The 17,090-nt window shown below is 41.6% G+C and overlaps 1 protein-coding gene across 6 annotated transcripts in view; it reads left to right on the top strand.

Annotated features, from left to right (window-relative positions):
• Positions 1 to 15,813, top strand: part of RASGRP3 (RAS guanyl releasing protein 3) — a 58,964-nt gene extending 43,151 nt beyond the window's left edge. For 5 of the 6 annotated variants that reach the window (XM_038131115.1, XM_038131111.1, XM_038131114.1 and 2 more), the window contains 8 exons: positions 183 to 260; positions 4,163 to 4,279; positions 6,504 to 6,619; positions 7,381 to 7,528; positions 11,031 to 11,067; positions 13,559 to 13,684; positions 14,197 to 14,561; positions 15,074 to 15,813. In XM_038131115.1, coding sequence (XP_037987043.1) covers positions 183 to 260; positions 4,163 to 4,279; positions 6,504 to 6,619; positions 7,381 to 7,528; positions 11,031 to 11,067; positions 13,559 to 13,684; positions 14,197 to 14,561; positions 15,074 to 15,082 — 996 coding nt within the window. In that variant the 3' untranslated portion in view covers positions 15,083 to 15,813. The remainder of the gene's footprint in view (positions 1 to 182; positions 261 to 4,162; positions 4,280 to 6,503; positions 6,620 to 7,380; positions 7,529 to 11,030; positions 11,068 to 13,558; positions 13,685 to 14,196; positions 14,562 to 15,073) is intronic. The other variant, XM_038131113.1, reaches the window with a different exon arrangement.
• Positions 15,814 to 17,090: the final 1,277 nt, after the last annotated feature.

Genomic DNA, 17,090 nt, shown 5'->3' with positions numbered 1-17,090 from the left:
TTGTGTTCACTCTGGGCAAATCCACTTCCCCAGCAGCTGCAGGAGGCTTTGGCATGTCTCCTGAACTCAGAGCAGCAAAACGTTGTGTTTACCTTCAGTAGGAGGTAATCTCAGCTCAAAAGCCTGTCATATCCAACCCAGTCTAGTAAATATTACTGTTTTCCATTCTTTCCTACATATAGCTGTCCCTGGACCTCTACCACACTGAGGATGATATCTACAAGCTCTCGCTGGTGCTGGAGCCAAGGAACTCCAAATCTGTACGTCATCTTTCACTGAATTTTGCCACATTGCTTATTTTGTCTGCATGCAATTAGTTTAATTTTTAAGTGACAGTTAATGTGTTTCCTTTTTCATATGTATATAATGTTTTTTAGTGTTATGTTTGTGTAGAAAACACAGCAACTATTTTTAGGTTTTATTTATTTCTCCCAATATGCACTTTTATTTTAGTGCATATTGGAAGAAATAAATAATGGAACATGCCAGATGTCACTGTTAATTATTTTTCAACAAAACCTCTACAAGTCCTGGCAAGCAAAGTTCTGCTTTAGAGATATAATCAATTCTAAGTTTATATCAATTATTTATTGTGTGACCCTTAGCTGATTTTCTGGATCTGGTGCAGTTACATCAAACAACACTGAGTTAAAAGGTTTGTATAAGGCAAGGCAAATAATTACTGTAGTATTTTTAAACTGTTAAACTGTTTGCTTAGGTGTAATTGGCTGCACCTTGGGCTCTCAAGCAATGTTTAAACAGATGAGAATAGATATTAATCTTTATTTGGTTATGTGCAACTAAAGATAATGCTACATTCATGCATTTTTCTTTATTTTTGAAAGTAAAAGGATACAGATAAACCTCATAATTAATAGTTATTACTCAATGTTATTACTCATAATTAATAGTTGAGTTCCACTTCAAGTATTAATTATTCACTTTCTTCAGCTGCCGAAGATTGGGGACTCTGCTTTCCTCTGAGCATTTCTTCAGTGTATCAACATTCTTATTACCTTTCATATACAGCCTGTGATGCTCTCAGACTTGAGCCCTCTCAAGTCTGACAGAGGCAGAAGCTGACAGTAGCTGGAAATGCTTCACAGGGGGTGAGAGCAGGGCCCAGGAGTCTGAGATAATGCATTCCACTGCTTTTTAAGGTTTTGAAGCATTCTTAAAAGCAAGTAAGGAAGCAGAACCCTTTAATTTCCAAGTATAAGGCTTCTCTGGGGTTTAAAATTGGTAATCACTCTTGGAGACCGGTTTGAGGACTATGTGTGTGTGCTCCCAATAACCTATTATGAGAAATGATAAGGAAGCTAATTAATATTTCTACAGTCAATACTAGCTCGGCTTGAACATTTGAAATTTCATCACTGAGTCTCCAGTCCTTGTTGGGTATGATTTGACCACAACAGTTGTTTATTTCAGTCCTTCTGGGTCCCTCATGCTCTCTTACTGCCAGCCAAGTTGAAATGTCACAACCCTATGCTGTGGAAGGACTAACAGACCGCTACTGTAAATGAAGAAAACTATCACATTGCTGCTTTGATCTCTGGCCTGAGCTTTAAGCAGGACAAAAGCAATATAAACAATGCTGTGAACTTTAACATTGCCCAGCAGTTGTGGGAGACTTCTGCATAAGGATCAATGAATAGCCGGTGACATTGAGCTATTGCAGCACCCTGATGGGTGAAAAGCTGCAGCTGAATCGACAGGAGCTGGACTATTTGAAGCTGACTTCTCTTTGATGGAATGCCAAAGCACACAGGCTCTGTTACAAGGGAAAGAATCCGTAGGGCTTTTGTATGTGGAAAAATGTGTCAAAGGCAACGTGACTGCACAGTTATGTCATTCCAACTGCTCCTTGATTTATTGTTATGTGGGTACCACTCCCATGCAGGTGCACCATGGAGGAAATGCCTCATGCTGCTGCAATCATTTTTGAGGCAAAAGTGGAGCTGATCTGTTAGCATATCAGTCTGCTGTCAACAGGGACTTGAGCAAGACTTTCCTTCTGCTGAAACTGGGAGGAGACCCTTCAGTCAGTATGGCAGCCTTAAAAAGACTCTGAGGAATGACCACCAGCTGTAGTATAGCACTTCCTTGTCACAGTGTCCTGCTTTTCCACAACCATTTGTGACCTTTCTGTTAGGAGTTTTCACTAATACAGCTATTATCCAGCAGACAACTCTGACTGGTGCAAATATACCACTGATTATGCACTTAGGTAATTTTTTTGTTTTGTTTTCAGTAGAATTCACTTCGATGCCAAAATACATAGATGTTTGGAAACATCTGAAAATGCTTTCTCAGTCTACAATACCATGGTCCCTGTGCTGGTGAAATAAATGGGAGATACAGTCTGAATCACAAACTGCATGGCCAGATACAGTGTTTTGGAATGTTTAATAAATTCAGCTTGGTAGTCTCTGGACAGCCAGTTAGCACCTTTCCTCATAGGATGCATTTCAAATACATAAATAAAATCACCATTGTTCATTTGAGTCTATGAGTGCCTACACAATAGAAGAACAAATAATTCCCTTTGGCTAGTGGTCAGTAACATGAGGATTTCATTGCAACGCGTCAAAAAAGCATAAAAATTGAATGAGACTTCAAATGAAATAGCCCAGAAGGAAGGGGAAGGCTCCAGTGGATTCAGTCTCTTTCTGCCACTGCTCACTCAGACCAGCAGATGTTAAAAGCTCCTTGTGAGGTCTTGGTAGTCTGGCACCACACTGACACTTGTAATACGCACGCTTTTGGCAGATAGAGCTGGATGTTCAGGTTCACTATACTTATGAAAATTGAATTTTGTTGATATAGGGGTGTTTTCCTCCCAAACTTACTTGTGTACATTTGTATAGCTCAAAATCTATCAAGGTGTTGATAAAAGCTAATGTTCTAACACTTGAAAAAGGAAAAGACAAACTAATAAAGCAACCCACTAAAAAATCCTTTTTTTCTTTTCCAACCAAACTCAGTAAAATACGAACCTGTGACCATTTCTCATCTGGATGTCAAAGTCTACTATACCATTGCTATACACAATGACACGTGTAACATCTTTACATGTCTTAATTGTCTCCCTTTCAAGTCACACCAATTCAGAGGGAGACAATTGAGACCCAGATTCTTTGCTCATCAGCTAACACAGGGGCCTTCTGAGACTGTGGACCCTCTCCCTTCTGATCCAAAACACTCTGAATTTTTTCTGCTTGATACAGCTTCACCTGCTACATGTCCAGTGGCAGATGCAGGGAAAGGCCAGTTTGTCTTGCAGTATTGTCCATGCAAACTGGGGTTTTTTGAATCCTGACCTAAAAATGCGTTCAGATTTGTCCTATATAAGAATCCGAGCTGCATTCCAGAGCTACTGCCAAAGCACTGTAGCGGTGTGAAAAGTCAGGTTGTGAAGTCTGTGCATCCAGTGAGCTGTCAGCTACTGTTCTGTCAAGACCAAGATGTTTTTAAAATAAAATAGTCTGACTGGTATTATCTGCAGAACAAGTCAAAGGTTAGAGCCTTTCTACTCAAGCTGCCTAGATGAATTAAGCTGTGCATCCTGGCACATCTCAGCTGGAAACCAGCAGGATTGCTGAACACAATTCTGCCCTTCTTCTGCATCCTACTGTCTTGCTGGTGGCACACAGAGAAGGAGCATGAACTTTTTCTGGTTGAGGCAGACCCTCATGTGGCTTCTGGGCGTGGTCCCTCCAGCAAGGAGTTGGGAGCGGACTGTGGTGAACTCCTCGGAGGTTTTACTGAGGAGCAAAGCAGGTTTCTGGGCTTACCTATTTCTGACACCCACTGTGTTCACTAACCCTACAGACCCTCCTTCCCTTCCCTCTTCCTTCAAGTCTCATTGCTGTGGAACTCTCTCGAGATGTCGGTGAGGAAAGACTGCTTGGCTTTGCTTCTTAGCTCCCTGGGTGGTGGCAGTGAAGCTGTGAGGTGGAGCACAGAGCCTGACTGAATCTGTTAGTAAAGACAAGCAGCCCTTTAAAACCTTGCCTGTTGTTTTGCCAAGCACATTTTTACAGCACGTGTACTCCAGCAGTTGGCCATTGTAGCTCTGACATTTTGAGCTGCTTTTTACCGGGAAATTCAACTTCTTAATTCAGATTTTAAATTCCTTGTGTTCTGATCCATCTCGCAGCAGCCTACCTCCCCAACCACCCCCAACAAGCCAGTAGTGCCACTGGAGTGGGCATCTGGAGTGGTACCTAAACCTGACCCTACAGTCATCAACAAGCACATCCGGAAACTGGTGGATGTAAGTATTTGGAACATTACGCTGGTCTAAGAAAATGGTAGATTTGATATTTTCATCATTATAATCAATTTCAAGCTTATAATGAGATTGTTATGGTTGGGGTGAATTTCAGACATACCGTAACAAATTTGAGCCGTTACTGATACACTCAGAAATATTTATTTTATTCCTGCAATCAGCAATGGGACTAGTAAACAGGTTTCTGGGTGCAAAGGAGCAGACTTTCAGAAGCATCCAAAACCTGGCTGCTGTTTAATATGTTTGTCTAGCAAATATAAATTCGGAGTGCAAAGTTTAGTTTCTGCAGCTCTAGCTGCAGAAACTAAAGACACAGTTCATGTCTGGTAACAGACAGCTGAAAAGAAAGCAACTCAGAAACAAGGTCTCATAGGTCCAATTAATTTTTCAGGAAACTCTATTTCTGGTTTTCAACTTGCTGTTAGTTTACTGTCCAGAGCATGTAATGTGTAGTAAAGATAGCGTTGTCTTGGTGTCACTTTAAAAATGTGGACATGAGGTCACACAGAACTAGAGCTGAGATCTTCTAGCTCCAGTTTAGAAGGTGATGCGTTGTGCTAGGTAATGTAAACAAAGCTAAACACCTCCAGATTCCTTTGGAGAGACGGAACTTTTCTTTCTCCTTTTTACAGATTAATAAGTATCTCTGGGAGAAACTATTAAATTCTGATTTTGTTTGTGTTACAGATCACTAATTGGGGTTATATTGTTAAGATAACCTAAACAAACTCCTCGGTTCTCTCACCCAGATTTCAAATATATATTGTAGTTTACTTTTTGTACGTACCTTTTTTTGTACATTTTTTGGTACCTTTTTTAAAAAAAGTTTAATTTTTCTCCTAATGTGGGATGCCAGAAATGCACATGCTGTTCCTGAATTGCTTTTGACAGTGCCATATGTGTTGATAAAAAATACTCCACATCCAAACCTCTCTTTGATAGCTTGCTAAATAGGAAGTCTGTCACAATTCCTTAATCTTTCCAGAATGTGCCGGGTGGGAGTTTATGTTTGTTCCAATAGTTGAGGGAGTTGCAGTTTCCTTTCCACAATTTTGGCCTGGTTCAGGACATGTGATTTGAGTTTGACAGGATTAAGACCTGGTTTTGGAGCTTTTATGGATACAGCTTACTGAAAGGCTCACACCACTCTACAACTGTTTTCACTTTGCCAGTATTTGTTGTTTACTTGCTGCTTTGAGTTGTGCTTTTAGCCATTGTTTTTGTTACAAAAAGTGTTGAATACTGCTTGGGTTTTTGTTTTAGTTCCATCTTTATGATGTTTTTTTGAGGTCTGCCAGTCATTGGTTTCAGTCATTTCATAGAAATGGGTTTCATCAGGTTCTTGTTAAAACAGGAACACTACAGACGCCTTTCATGGGTCTCGGTAGATTGCTGTAATGTCTTTATCAGCAACATTTTCATCTAATGGAGGAGCCTGTACTTCACTATGTGCCTCTTAGATAGCCATGTTGACATCGACACTCGTGTTTTTCCCATCAGCATCGCACGTAGCTTTAACACTATGTGCACATCTCTGCAAACAGGGAGGCAGAACACAGTGACTCCTTAGCAGCTAAGGAGGGCACCCATCACTGTATGTGACCTTTAAATTTGATCCCATGTCTGTTTTTACTTAGTGTGGGTTGGAGTGTGTTGATGGAAGAGAACGGTTGTTAGACACAAATTGCTCATGGTTGGCGTGTCAAAATATTAGTAAACAAAATAGATTGAAACAGTACTGTGGCAGAGAAGAGGTGACCACCTAGAAGAAAAATGAAGCCCAAACCATCTGAAATACTCAGGGGAAAGCTGCTGTTGTTTTTGGTTTTGGTTTTGTTTTTTTCATGATTAAAAAGTATACTTAATGAAGCAAAGGGAATATGGCATCACCTGGGGCAGAATTTTAGTGACATTTCCATCAAAGAAGAAAAATAAAGCAAGAATAATTATGTGTGAAGATGTGTAGAGGGTCATCACTAGATAAATGCTGATGTCAAGTTTCCTTTAAAAATCAGCCATTTTTCCCAGAGTCCAATAATATATATATTGAAATACTAAGGAAAATAAAAGGAATAAAACAGATGCAACAGAGCATCTGAATAGCTGAATAAAATATTAGTTTACATGTAATTATATTGTTGAAGACTCTGGTATAGACTCAGGATAAGCTAGATAATAGTACAATAATATATTTTTTTTTCCCCAGTCTGTCTTTAGGAACTACGATCACGACCATGATGGTTATATATCTCAGGAAGACTTTGAGAGTATAGCAGCCAACTTCCCCTTCTTGGACTCTTTCTGTGTACTGGACAAAGACCAGTAAGCTTGGAGATATCTTTGTGGTGTTTTTTCCCCCTTTTCCTCAATTTAAAAATTCAGAAAATACATATATTGAAGAAACAGCGGCTCCCAAATTTCTTGTGCCTGACAAGAAAGCCAAATTCTGTTATCATTTAAATTCTTATACTCTAGTCAGTTCTTTAAGTCCTAGGTTGGAGTCCTGCTTTACCTGGTAATTTAAAAATCCTTTATGTAATAGCTTAATACAAATTCCTGCTGGGACTGAGTTAAAACCCGAGTACTGAGAAACTACAGTGGAGATACTCTATCCAGACCAGGCATCAGACTGATGAAACAAATAAGTTCTGTACAGCACATGGGAAATGAGTGCATGTAGCAGAGAGGGGGTAACAAATACTCTAGAAGGTATAAAAAACATCAATTTCCTAGCCAGTTGGGCTTGATTATTCATGTTATCCAGAATCTCCTTGACTGTGAAGGCTGGTGGCCAGCCAGAGGCATAACCACTTGTTCTGTGTGAGCAGTTAGTCAGGTTCCTTCATTTAGTGGCCTGCTCTGTGCTCTCATACCACTAACAGGTGAGATAACAAGGTTCAGTGTTGCTGTTTAAAGAAAGATAAGAACCACAAAGGCTGTAAGGTTTTCTTCCCTCCAGGACTGTTGCAGCTCTTTCAAAGGATGTTCTTTGTGTGCTGCATGCTTTCTGCAATGAGAAAAACACAAATTTTTCAGTGCCATGAGCAGTGACAGATCTACTCTACTTTTTATTTCCCTTACAGAGATGGTCTTATAAGCAAAGAAGAAATGATGGCTTACTTTCTGAGAGCTAAATCACAGTTTCAGTGTAAAATGGGACCTGGGTTTATTCATAACTTTCAGGAAATGACCTATCTTAAACCAACTTTCTGCGAGCACTGTGCAGGATTTGTAAGTATGATTTTCATAATAACATATCTTAAAAACAACTTTTAGCCTTTAACGTATATGAGGTGGAACTGGCTCCATACATTGCTAAAGTGTCTTGGCCAAATTATATCTCATGGCATTAAGAAGCACAAAACATTTACTCATGCTGTAGCTGTGCGATCCAGTTTTGATTTAGTGGTTTCTGAAAACTGCCATTTGTAGGAATTTCTGTTGGGGAGGAAAAAAATTGCATTAGCTAAAGGGTGTTAGAAACTATATGAATGGTCTTACTTGATTTATCTTAAGTTCTTTAATTTGGCTTGATTTCCCATGTAAACAAGCTCAAGGGAAAATAGATGTCTGGAGCAGAGATGTAGATGAGGGAAAAGCTGTTCTCTCTCAGGAAATTGCACATGGCAACATAGATATGTTCATAATTCTCTGAATGGCTGTAACAGCCCTAATTTTCCCCCTATTGAATTAAGAGATCTTCTAATTTGGTTAAAAATCAAAAGCTCTTCCAGCAGCTCTGTATTATAAGAATTTTTAGAATTTATTAATTGGAGGTTTTTTTAATTTGCTTATTCTCTCAGCCATAACTTATCAGATGTCACTTATTTGAGTGTTCTCTACATATCTGGGAAAGGATTGGTTTTGTGGACATTTGTGTTGCTTGTAAACCTTCTCTAAGTTTTCCACTTCAAACCAAATGTAGTAAAGAATTACTCTGATATAGAAGTTACTTTAATGGACACACTTGGCTGAAATCAAATGTCCACATTTAGACAGCTAAGGCAGTAAGGGCAGAGGGCCATGGCCTCTGCCTGTGCGTGGCTCACATAACAGGCTGTAAACTCAGACCCTGTCCCTGCTCTCCAGAACAGATCTGCCTCTGCACTCGGCAGTAAGTTTATTCCACAATCTTTTCCACTAAGCAATATTTCTTCATAGTTGAAAGTAACAACAGCAGCCCTGCGAAGCGCAAAAAGTGCCTCCTTTCAGGCCTGCCCTGGCCTTCCTGCTCTAGCCCATGCTCCCATCTTCCACTCGCTTCTTTTGCGACGTGTCAGTTTTGTTCGGATGCTTGAAGCCCCTATCGCAACCGCTGCTGCTGATTAATGCCACGGGCAAGAAGGAATTCCGCCTATTTCCGCTAGAGCTGCAGAAGCACTGGCGTGACATGGTCAGTGCTGACGTAGGAGTGTGCTGGTGGGTCTCCAGCTGACAGCTCCGGCAGACCCGCGGGGCAGGGGCAGCCACCGGCCTGAGCCTATTGTTCCAGGCTGCCTTGGGAAGACGTCATTGCGTTCGTGACACTCAGTGAGTGTTTGGAAGGCTTCCACAGCAAAGCAAGGCCCAAGGACTGCCCTGAAATGTCCTCTCCTGCAGATATTTTTCTCCTGCATCAATTTTCTAATTGGCCATTGTTAGATTTTTTCACGTCTCCCTGATTACATTCAGTGCAGGAATACAAATGAGTAAGGGGTTGTACAGGAAATGGAAATAAGGTCATTTTTCCTGTCAGCTCACTGAAGTCATTGGCATTGTTCTGTGGATGAGTTGGACTGATAGGACAGGAACCAACTACAGAATCTGCTGCATATTTGTTCTGCATTTCAGTGCTACTCATCCACGGGTGGAAACCTATTTTCAAACTGATGCACTGATTCACAGTCAAAATAATGTGCATGACCATGCAGCAGGATGAATTGACATGACAGTGCAATGCACACAGTCATTAGAACGCTACAAACGTTGAAGGTCAAGCTAAGACCTAACGCCATTAAGCAGCACAAAGTTGATATGCCCACGGCCAGTCGCAGTTCCGTCCCAAAGCTTGAGTTGCACCACGTGGCAAGGTGGGTGACTGGCCGTCCTGCTAAGCTTTATAATCTGAATTTGCACAGATCCTCTTACCTTGGAGCCGGCTCAAGCCAGCTTTGCAGCAAAGCTGTGTCAGACACATTCAAAGCTTTAGGTCAGAATTCATGACATGACACTTCAGCTTAGCTTCCACTGCCGTGTGTAACCACAACAGTGGTGCCAAATTTGAGTGGGAGGAAGGTGCAGAGATAAGAAGGTGAGGAGTAGAGAGGTCTTCAGTGGGAACAGATTAGAGCTTAAATGAAATAAGTAACAATCCATGTTTCTTACAGGGATCCTGTAAAAGAAATCTGGGAAAATAGGTCATCTCTGCTCTTTCAAGAGGGACTGGGGTGCTCCCCTGGCACTGCCTGAGCACAGCAACTGTATTCGCTGTGTACATATATGGCATTTGCAAGAAAAGAATAAGCCACAGGCCTTCTGTGGACCCAGCTTCCACTGTTGTCCTTTCTTTTATTTTGTTCACCATTCTTCTACCTTGGCTAATCTATTTCTGCTCTCTCCAGAGCCCCATTTTTGCTTGCTATTTCTTTTGTGCAGTCTGTGGGGTGGCTTTTTTTTTTTTTTTTTTTCCACCCAGAATCTTTCCATTCTGTTTATTTTACTCTTTCCTTTGCATTCAGAATGATCTTCATCTCTTCCTTTTGAACCTTTCTTTAATGACCATATTCATCCCCTGCTCTCTGTGCATGGATACTTATAAATCTGGCGAGGAGCCGCACGCAGTTTCAGTTGCCTGGATGTGCTCACCCTCCCCGGTGAATGAGTTCAGGAAAAATAACATCAGAGTCCCCAATTTTTTCCTTTTATGCTAGAGTTAGAAAAACTGCCCCTTCCTCTCACTGCCTCTCAAGAGTGGAAATGCTTGTTTTTATAATGCCATGGCTGTAGATACAGTGCTTCTGAATACATAGAAAACAATTTACTAGGGAGTTTCCCTGCTTCCAAGCAATCCTGCTCATGTGGCAGTGAAAGCTTCCCAAAAGTGGGACCACACACAGTGGCCCTTGGACGTTTAGCATTTGGTAGTTGCAAATGTATGTCAACAAGAACAGCTTCTGAGGGAAGGCAAAGATGTAATTTAGTGGCTTTTCTGCCTGTTTCATTCTTCATCTGTTTGGGTTGGGGTTTTTTTAAGTTGAAAAAGGCAGGTACACAACTCAGATTGCTATGGCTAGGTGTGCTGGGAACCAGTATGGGAACCAAGAACCTAGTTTTTATCCCCAGTAGTGTTTTCTTTTGCGCTGTTTGAATGTTATGGGTCAGTGATGTGTCTGGAGAATGGATGTACGCAGGAAATTCTCCTGCAGATAACATTAAGGGAGCCTAGAAGCAGAATGTGCTCTGTTGTTTTCACTGAGCTTGATGCGATAGCACGTTTTAACCCATTCCTGGAAGCAAAAGTCATCTGTGTCTCTCCTTCTCTGGTAGTCCCATTACTACAAGTAAGTAACAGAAGTAAGGGGGAAGCCGCACAAGTCTTATCACAACTAGAGGGGGAGGTCTGCCTGACAGGAAGGGTGTTAAGAGCAGTTGTATCCTGTTTGTGCTTTTGTAGCCATTGGTACTTCCTCATTGTGAGGTTGTTTTCCTTCCAGCTTTCTTTTCTGATTCCTTGTTCTTTTGTCTTTCTTTGCAGCTCTGGGGTATAATCAAACAAGGCTACAAATGTAAAGGTAAATAAATACTACAAGGATTTTTTTCAAGCTATGGGTGGTGGGTTGTAGTACAAGTTAGTCAACCATATGTTAAACTAAAATGGCATGTGTTCAAATACATCTTGCATCTACATTTGGTATTTATTGTCCATGAGCAGTGACTGCTGGCACACTATGAAGTCTCACTGCATTAGAATGCACATTACTACATTAGAATGCAGTAGGAATGCACGGATTCTGTGAGATAAAGGTCCAAAGCAGCCCCTGACTCCATGAGCTGTAACTTTCTACCAGTAAAGACCTTGTAAATTGGAAAACCAAGTGTTCTTATCCTAATACTGAGAGATCCTGAAATATATCCCCTGAGACTCAGGTCAGGAAAACGTCTGCTGGCAACAGTTTGTACATACATGCACATCCATGTGCCTGTAGTGAAGCCTACATGCAATTTAGTTGTGGCTGAGCTAGAAATAGAGAAATATTTAATTCCTAGACTGCCCATCAGATCTCATTGCAAGATCTTCTTCAGACATTCAACTAATAAAAAAATGCTAGAGCTCTTTCATCCCTCTCCTTTGCCTTCATAAAATACTTAATTTCTTATGCATTACTTGTACCCTATTAAGCAGGTCAGACCAAAAAGGGCATTATAATGGTCCTCATTGGCTTTTAAATCCTGGACCTGTTTATTTCTCAAGCAGCCCAACTCTGGCTAAAGGGCACTGTTGAGTTTCATAGCTGCAGCTGCATCTCAGTTATTCAAACGGGAAGATTCACATTTGTACTCTTTTCACACAGACTCCAAGGAGAAGGATAAAGAATCCACAGTAATTTATTTTTTTACGATACGCCATACTCCCGTCTCTCTCTCTAGCCACAAACCTCTCTTCCTCAGAGTGGGATGGGAAAAATGTCCATGGCTAAATCAACATATGTAATTCAGATATTCCTGATTACTGTCATCTTAGAAGCTTTGAAAGGGCTGGTTGCAGTCTATAGTTTTATTGGTAGGATGAAGAAAGAAAGGTAAAGTTTTGTCACACCAACCTGTAAACTCAATCTGAGATCTGAAAGTTGAGCTTCTGTCCTGCATCACTGCCTGTAGCTGTGGCCCAGTGGAGACTGAGCAAAAGTGGTTCTGTAAAGTCAAAGTTACAGGCGATGAACCATGAAAGTAGGAGAAAAGAGCTGCTCACTCAGATCCTGCAGTGGTCAACAAGTGTGAGGGTGCCTGCCTTTTGCTGCAGCAGCTACGAGGCTGCTCTGTGTTCCAGCATCACTGCAGTGTGACACCCATTAGGGATGAACTCTGCTTTTAGCACAGAGCTGTCATCCTCTATTTGAACACAGTAGGGGGAGGGAGGGAGGGAGCTCCTTCTTTCCCGGTCTGCTGCTTACCCCAGCACTGTGAGTAATGAGATCAAAGTTAGACTGCGTGGTCTGCAAGTGATAGGAGTCCTGCACTTCAAGAGAGATCTTTAGTGTGTCTGAAGGAACGTGTTACCTTTGAGGCAGAGAAGGCCAGAGCTGGGCATGGACTGCATTAGTCATATGAACAAGGTGTTGGCAGAAAGCAGAACTCTCACCCATCATGCCAGCACTGCTGCCTGAGCAGATTGGTTCCTACAGCAGAGCCATAAATGCTTGATATTTAAATTCATTAAATAAACCTTGACAATGCTCACCTAGAACAAAATGTTGGGCTGTGGAGCAGCAGAAGAGAAATAAGGGAGATGGGAATTTTTAAACAACGGAAAAGGATACAGAGGAGAGCGAGATTGTGTTTGGGGCACATCCTCCACCCTTCAGCCCTTTCTTGCATATAAGATCCATACTCCAGCCACACTTCAGATAAATGTACCTAGTCATGATGATGTACCTAGTCATGACTGTCAAAGTGATTTAGATCCCAGCAGAGGCTTGGAGTGCAGGTTCTCAAAAAGTCTTTTCTGAGTGGATGATACACTTCCACAGAGCTCATTCATGTGCTAATGTTGCTTACTGAGCTACTTAGACTACTTTTAACCTATGGTAGTCTACATTGACCTCCAGCAGTCCTTCCAGACGCTCAGGGTATGGATGCTCTGGTGTCTTCTAACCAAACCTGTTTACTATAACGGGTCCAGCTGGGTCAAATAAAAGCCAGCCAAATAATAACCCTCCCTCTTGGTGGGACTCATGCAGTAGAGCAGAAGTTTTATGTAGGGCATACACAGGATCATATCATTCCACATCTCTTCCTTGAGACTATTTTATGATTAAAATATCATCTTCCCTCTTTTCTTCTGCTGCCATTTTTCTACTAATGGCTGTCATGGAAATTATCCTTTTTTTTTTTTGTAATGCCCTTCACACCAAATTATCCATTTCTGTAACATCCTTCACAACTTCCATCAAACTTTTTGTTCCTTCAAAGTTCTTTCTTGGTATTTGCCTGCTAATAGCCCTGAGGGATTACCAGATAGTTGTGGCTTTCCGTTTGATGACTTGACAATTTATTTTTTTACAGATTGCGGTGCCAACTGTCACAAGCAATGCAGAGACCTGCTTGTGCTGGCTTGCAGGAAATTTTCCAGAGGAACTTCAGTAGGCAGCAACCATGGGTCTCTGCCTAGCAGTCCATCTCTGCCTCCTGGTGAGAACAGTTTTCCTCTTATTTTAACCCATTTCTGGAATCCTCTCTGATGGCCAGTGTTCTTGCTGCCATTTTTAATTTTTCATTTGTATCATCACACAAAGCAGCACCTGTCCTTTTTGCTGCACTATGGCTTATGTTCAGTCCTCAGATTACAACATTCTTTTCCCCAGTGGTGGCTTTAATGTCCTGTCTAAGGCTCACTATCCTCCTTACTGGCACCCCTATCCCAGCTGAAAAGAAATGAAATTATATTTCTCCTTTTTGTCACTTAGGAGCAAGGAGACATAGTGTATAATTCTAGCACCTTTATCCCCTGAGCATGCAGATGGTGAGGCAATAAGATCTGTGCACAGTGTCAGAAACAGTTTCCAAGCAGCATATGGATATTGATAGTTACAGCACTGCTTCATACAAGGGGTTACCTCCCCACCCTCCCCCATGTTTGTTAACTTTTTGTAAAGACCTTGAAGCAGAATACTTAAACAAAACAATTCCACCCTCTCTTTCAGTCCAAGATGAAGTATTCGAATTTCCCAGTGTTGCTGCAGAACACCAGGACCTTGATGGCAGAGCTATCACCCTTGTCACTGGCTCTTCACGGAAAATTTCTGTGCGGCTGCAGCGGGTGACCACCAGCCAAGCAACACAGACAGAACCACTCTGGCATGAGCCAGGTTGGAATGATTCAGGTTCCCACACTTTCCCCAAAATGAAGTCCAAATTCCACGGAAAAGCTGGGAAGAACAAAGGCTTTGCAAAGTGGGAGAATGAAAAGCCCAGCATGCAGGCTGATGTAGAGCTAGAAGCCGAGGCCCCACAAGATTTACAGGATCACAATGGAATAGAAACTCTCCCAGAAACACAAGAATCTGAGGTGAGTTCCAGAAGATGCCAAGACAGTTTAAAATCTGCTACAGTCTGAAGTCTCATAAGGTTATTTGATGGATTTCAGGGTGCTTTTTCATTCAAATTCGTCATTGCTTCTTGCACAAGAGTTGCTTTCAGAAGAATGCTAAATCATCCACAGATCCCTGTTTTCTGCACTGCACTACACGTGTACTGTGACACTGTAACTGGCAGTTTGGGTTCTGGCGTATGTGCTTTTTAGTAGTTGGTACTATAAAGCACATACATTTGAAAACCATTAAAATAGCCTGGTGGAGATCTGGCCCCCTTCTGTGCTGTTGTACCTTTGCAGTGCACAGTTCAGGACTCCATGAGATAATCTCAACAATTCCCATTCTGACAAATACAGGAGTCCAGGCCAGGGCAGGGAATTGATCTGATGTCTGTTGCTGTCATCCATGATGTTTATGCTTCCAAAGCCTCGTGCTTTTGTTGACCATCTCTGCCAGCATGTAAATGCTTATTTTCTTCTCCTTGCAGGATAGCTGATTGGTCACCCTGAAGCACAGAAGACTAAAGATGACAACTACAGCAAGTGTTGATGGACTGTCACAGACCACATTTGGCCACAAGGAGTGTTCCCATACCTCATCCTTTTAAACCCAACCGTTGCCCTGTTTTCTTAGCTGAAAGGTGTTATAAGGCACTATTTATTTTCTCACAAGTAAGCCATTTCGATGAACATTGCACAGCCACAGCAGAACGGATCTCTGTGCTCAGTGTTTTCTTTTGTATGACTTCTGTGGAAACTTCCTCTACATGCCAGTGAGGAAATATTCAGCCTTCTTTAAATGCACTGCATCATTTCAGTATGTCTGCCAGCAACAGCAATGGTGAGGACAGAAGCCAAGCATCCAAGTTTGTTCAATAACGCTCCTTTCCCGAGGCTTGTCATGATCATTTAAGGAAAGAAGTAGGTGTGTGTGTGTTGATTAAATCTCAAACAAAAATCTCTCACAAAATACTCTATACTGAAATTCTTCACGCACCTGGGGTTTTGAATTTTGGCCATGTTTACATTGCTGCAGTGAACATATTGGTGTTCAGCACAGAGATATCGGTTCCCAGACTGGGGATCCTTCAAATAGGCAGCAGCTGGCTGAGACTGAAGGAATTCCAAGACACTATGTGTTTTTCTGGTTACACCACAATGAGGAAGGGTCATTTCTGCCAGCACTGATTATGGTAACATTAGCATGCAATAAACACTTTAGTTTTAAGTGTGTGTGTGTTTGTGTCTGTGTATGTATGTGGATTTGGTACTTTTCTCTGGTTAGAAAGCTGTACGTGTTAAGACTAAATGTTCTGAAGAGCAATCTCCAAATCAGCAGATTGCTAAGGTAGGATCTAGCACCTGAATTACAATAGTCTGGTTTGAAGTTGCATTTCCCAGAATCATTAAGCTGTTGAAAGAGGACAGCGCTCATCTGGAAAAAGAGAGGAAAAAACCCACCACAAAGCTCAAACCTGAAAAACTGGCACGCGTGTTAGTCTTCTTATCCCATCTCCCCACACAACAGGGGTGGGGAGTGTGCATATGTAGCACACACTCTGATTTAAAACCCAGTTATAAGATGTCCTACAGAATTCAAGTTATTGCACCCTTCAGCATAAGCCTTCAAGATGAAAGTAATTTCATAGACTTCCCTAACACAAAACTGACAGCTGCCTACTCCTCTGTAGTAATTTGACTGTAAACTGCACTGGGACTACATGATACCTGCCCAGGTTTGCATCCTGCAGGTTTGTTTTCCAGCACAACCAGTAGCAATAGCAAATAGTAAATCTGTGGAGATTAAACAATTCTTAAAACCATCCTCTTTACTGTTGTAAACTCAAGAGAAATAAGCACTGGTTTCCAAACTAGAATGAGGGCCAGAAGCACACTTCATTCTTATACTTCTGTGGGCAAAGAGCAAGCATTAGCAAAACCATGGTCTTGACTTCCTGTGGTAGGTCAGCTGACAGGTCACAGCCAGCTGACCACACAGCTACCGTTGCAGCACACGGCTTGCTCACAGTGAAAATGCTGTGGTGAAGAATTTGAATAGAGAAATTTGGTTATGATCCAGGCTGTTGATGGATCTGTTGAGATTAGCCTCTTAACACTCTATAAATAAAATGCTCAGGAGCAACTTCATTTTAACATCACATAGTTTTGACCAGCATTTAGTCTTTAGACCTCAGCTCATTTCTTGCAGGCTTTTAAAAATTATTTGTAGCTCTTGACTTACTCATCTCATCAATAAATCTCTTGCAAGCCTCATAGCTTCAGTCAGTTATATGCTTACCTCAGCAGCAGTTGCAGATCAAGGATAGTCTGCAGGCTCACACAATTGATCCTGCTAAGCAAAATATTGCAGCCTCCAAGGAGAATCACAAAATCATTAAGGTTGGAAAAAACCTCTAAGATCATCAAGTCCAACCTTTGACCAATCACCTTGTCAACTAAACCATGGCACTAAATGCCACATCCAGTTTCTTGAACACGTCCAAG

The sequence above is a fragment of the Motacilla alba genome, chromosome 3 (assembly GCF_015832195.1).
Source record: "Motacilla alba alba isolate MOTALB_02 chromosome 3, Motacilla_alba_V1.0_pri, whole genome shotgun sequence".
NCBI lineage: Eukaryota > Metazoa > Chordata > Aves > Passeriformes > Motacillidae > Motacilla > Motacilla alba.
This window is presented reverse-complemented; position numbering and strand designations above follow the sequence as displayed.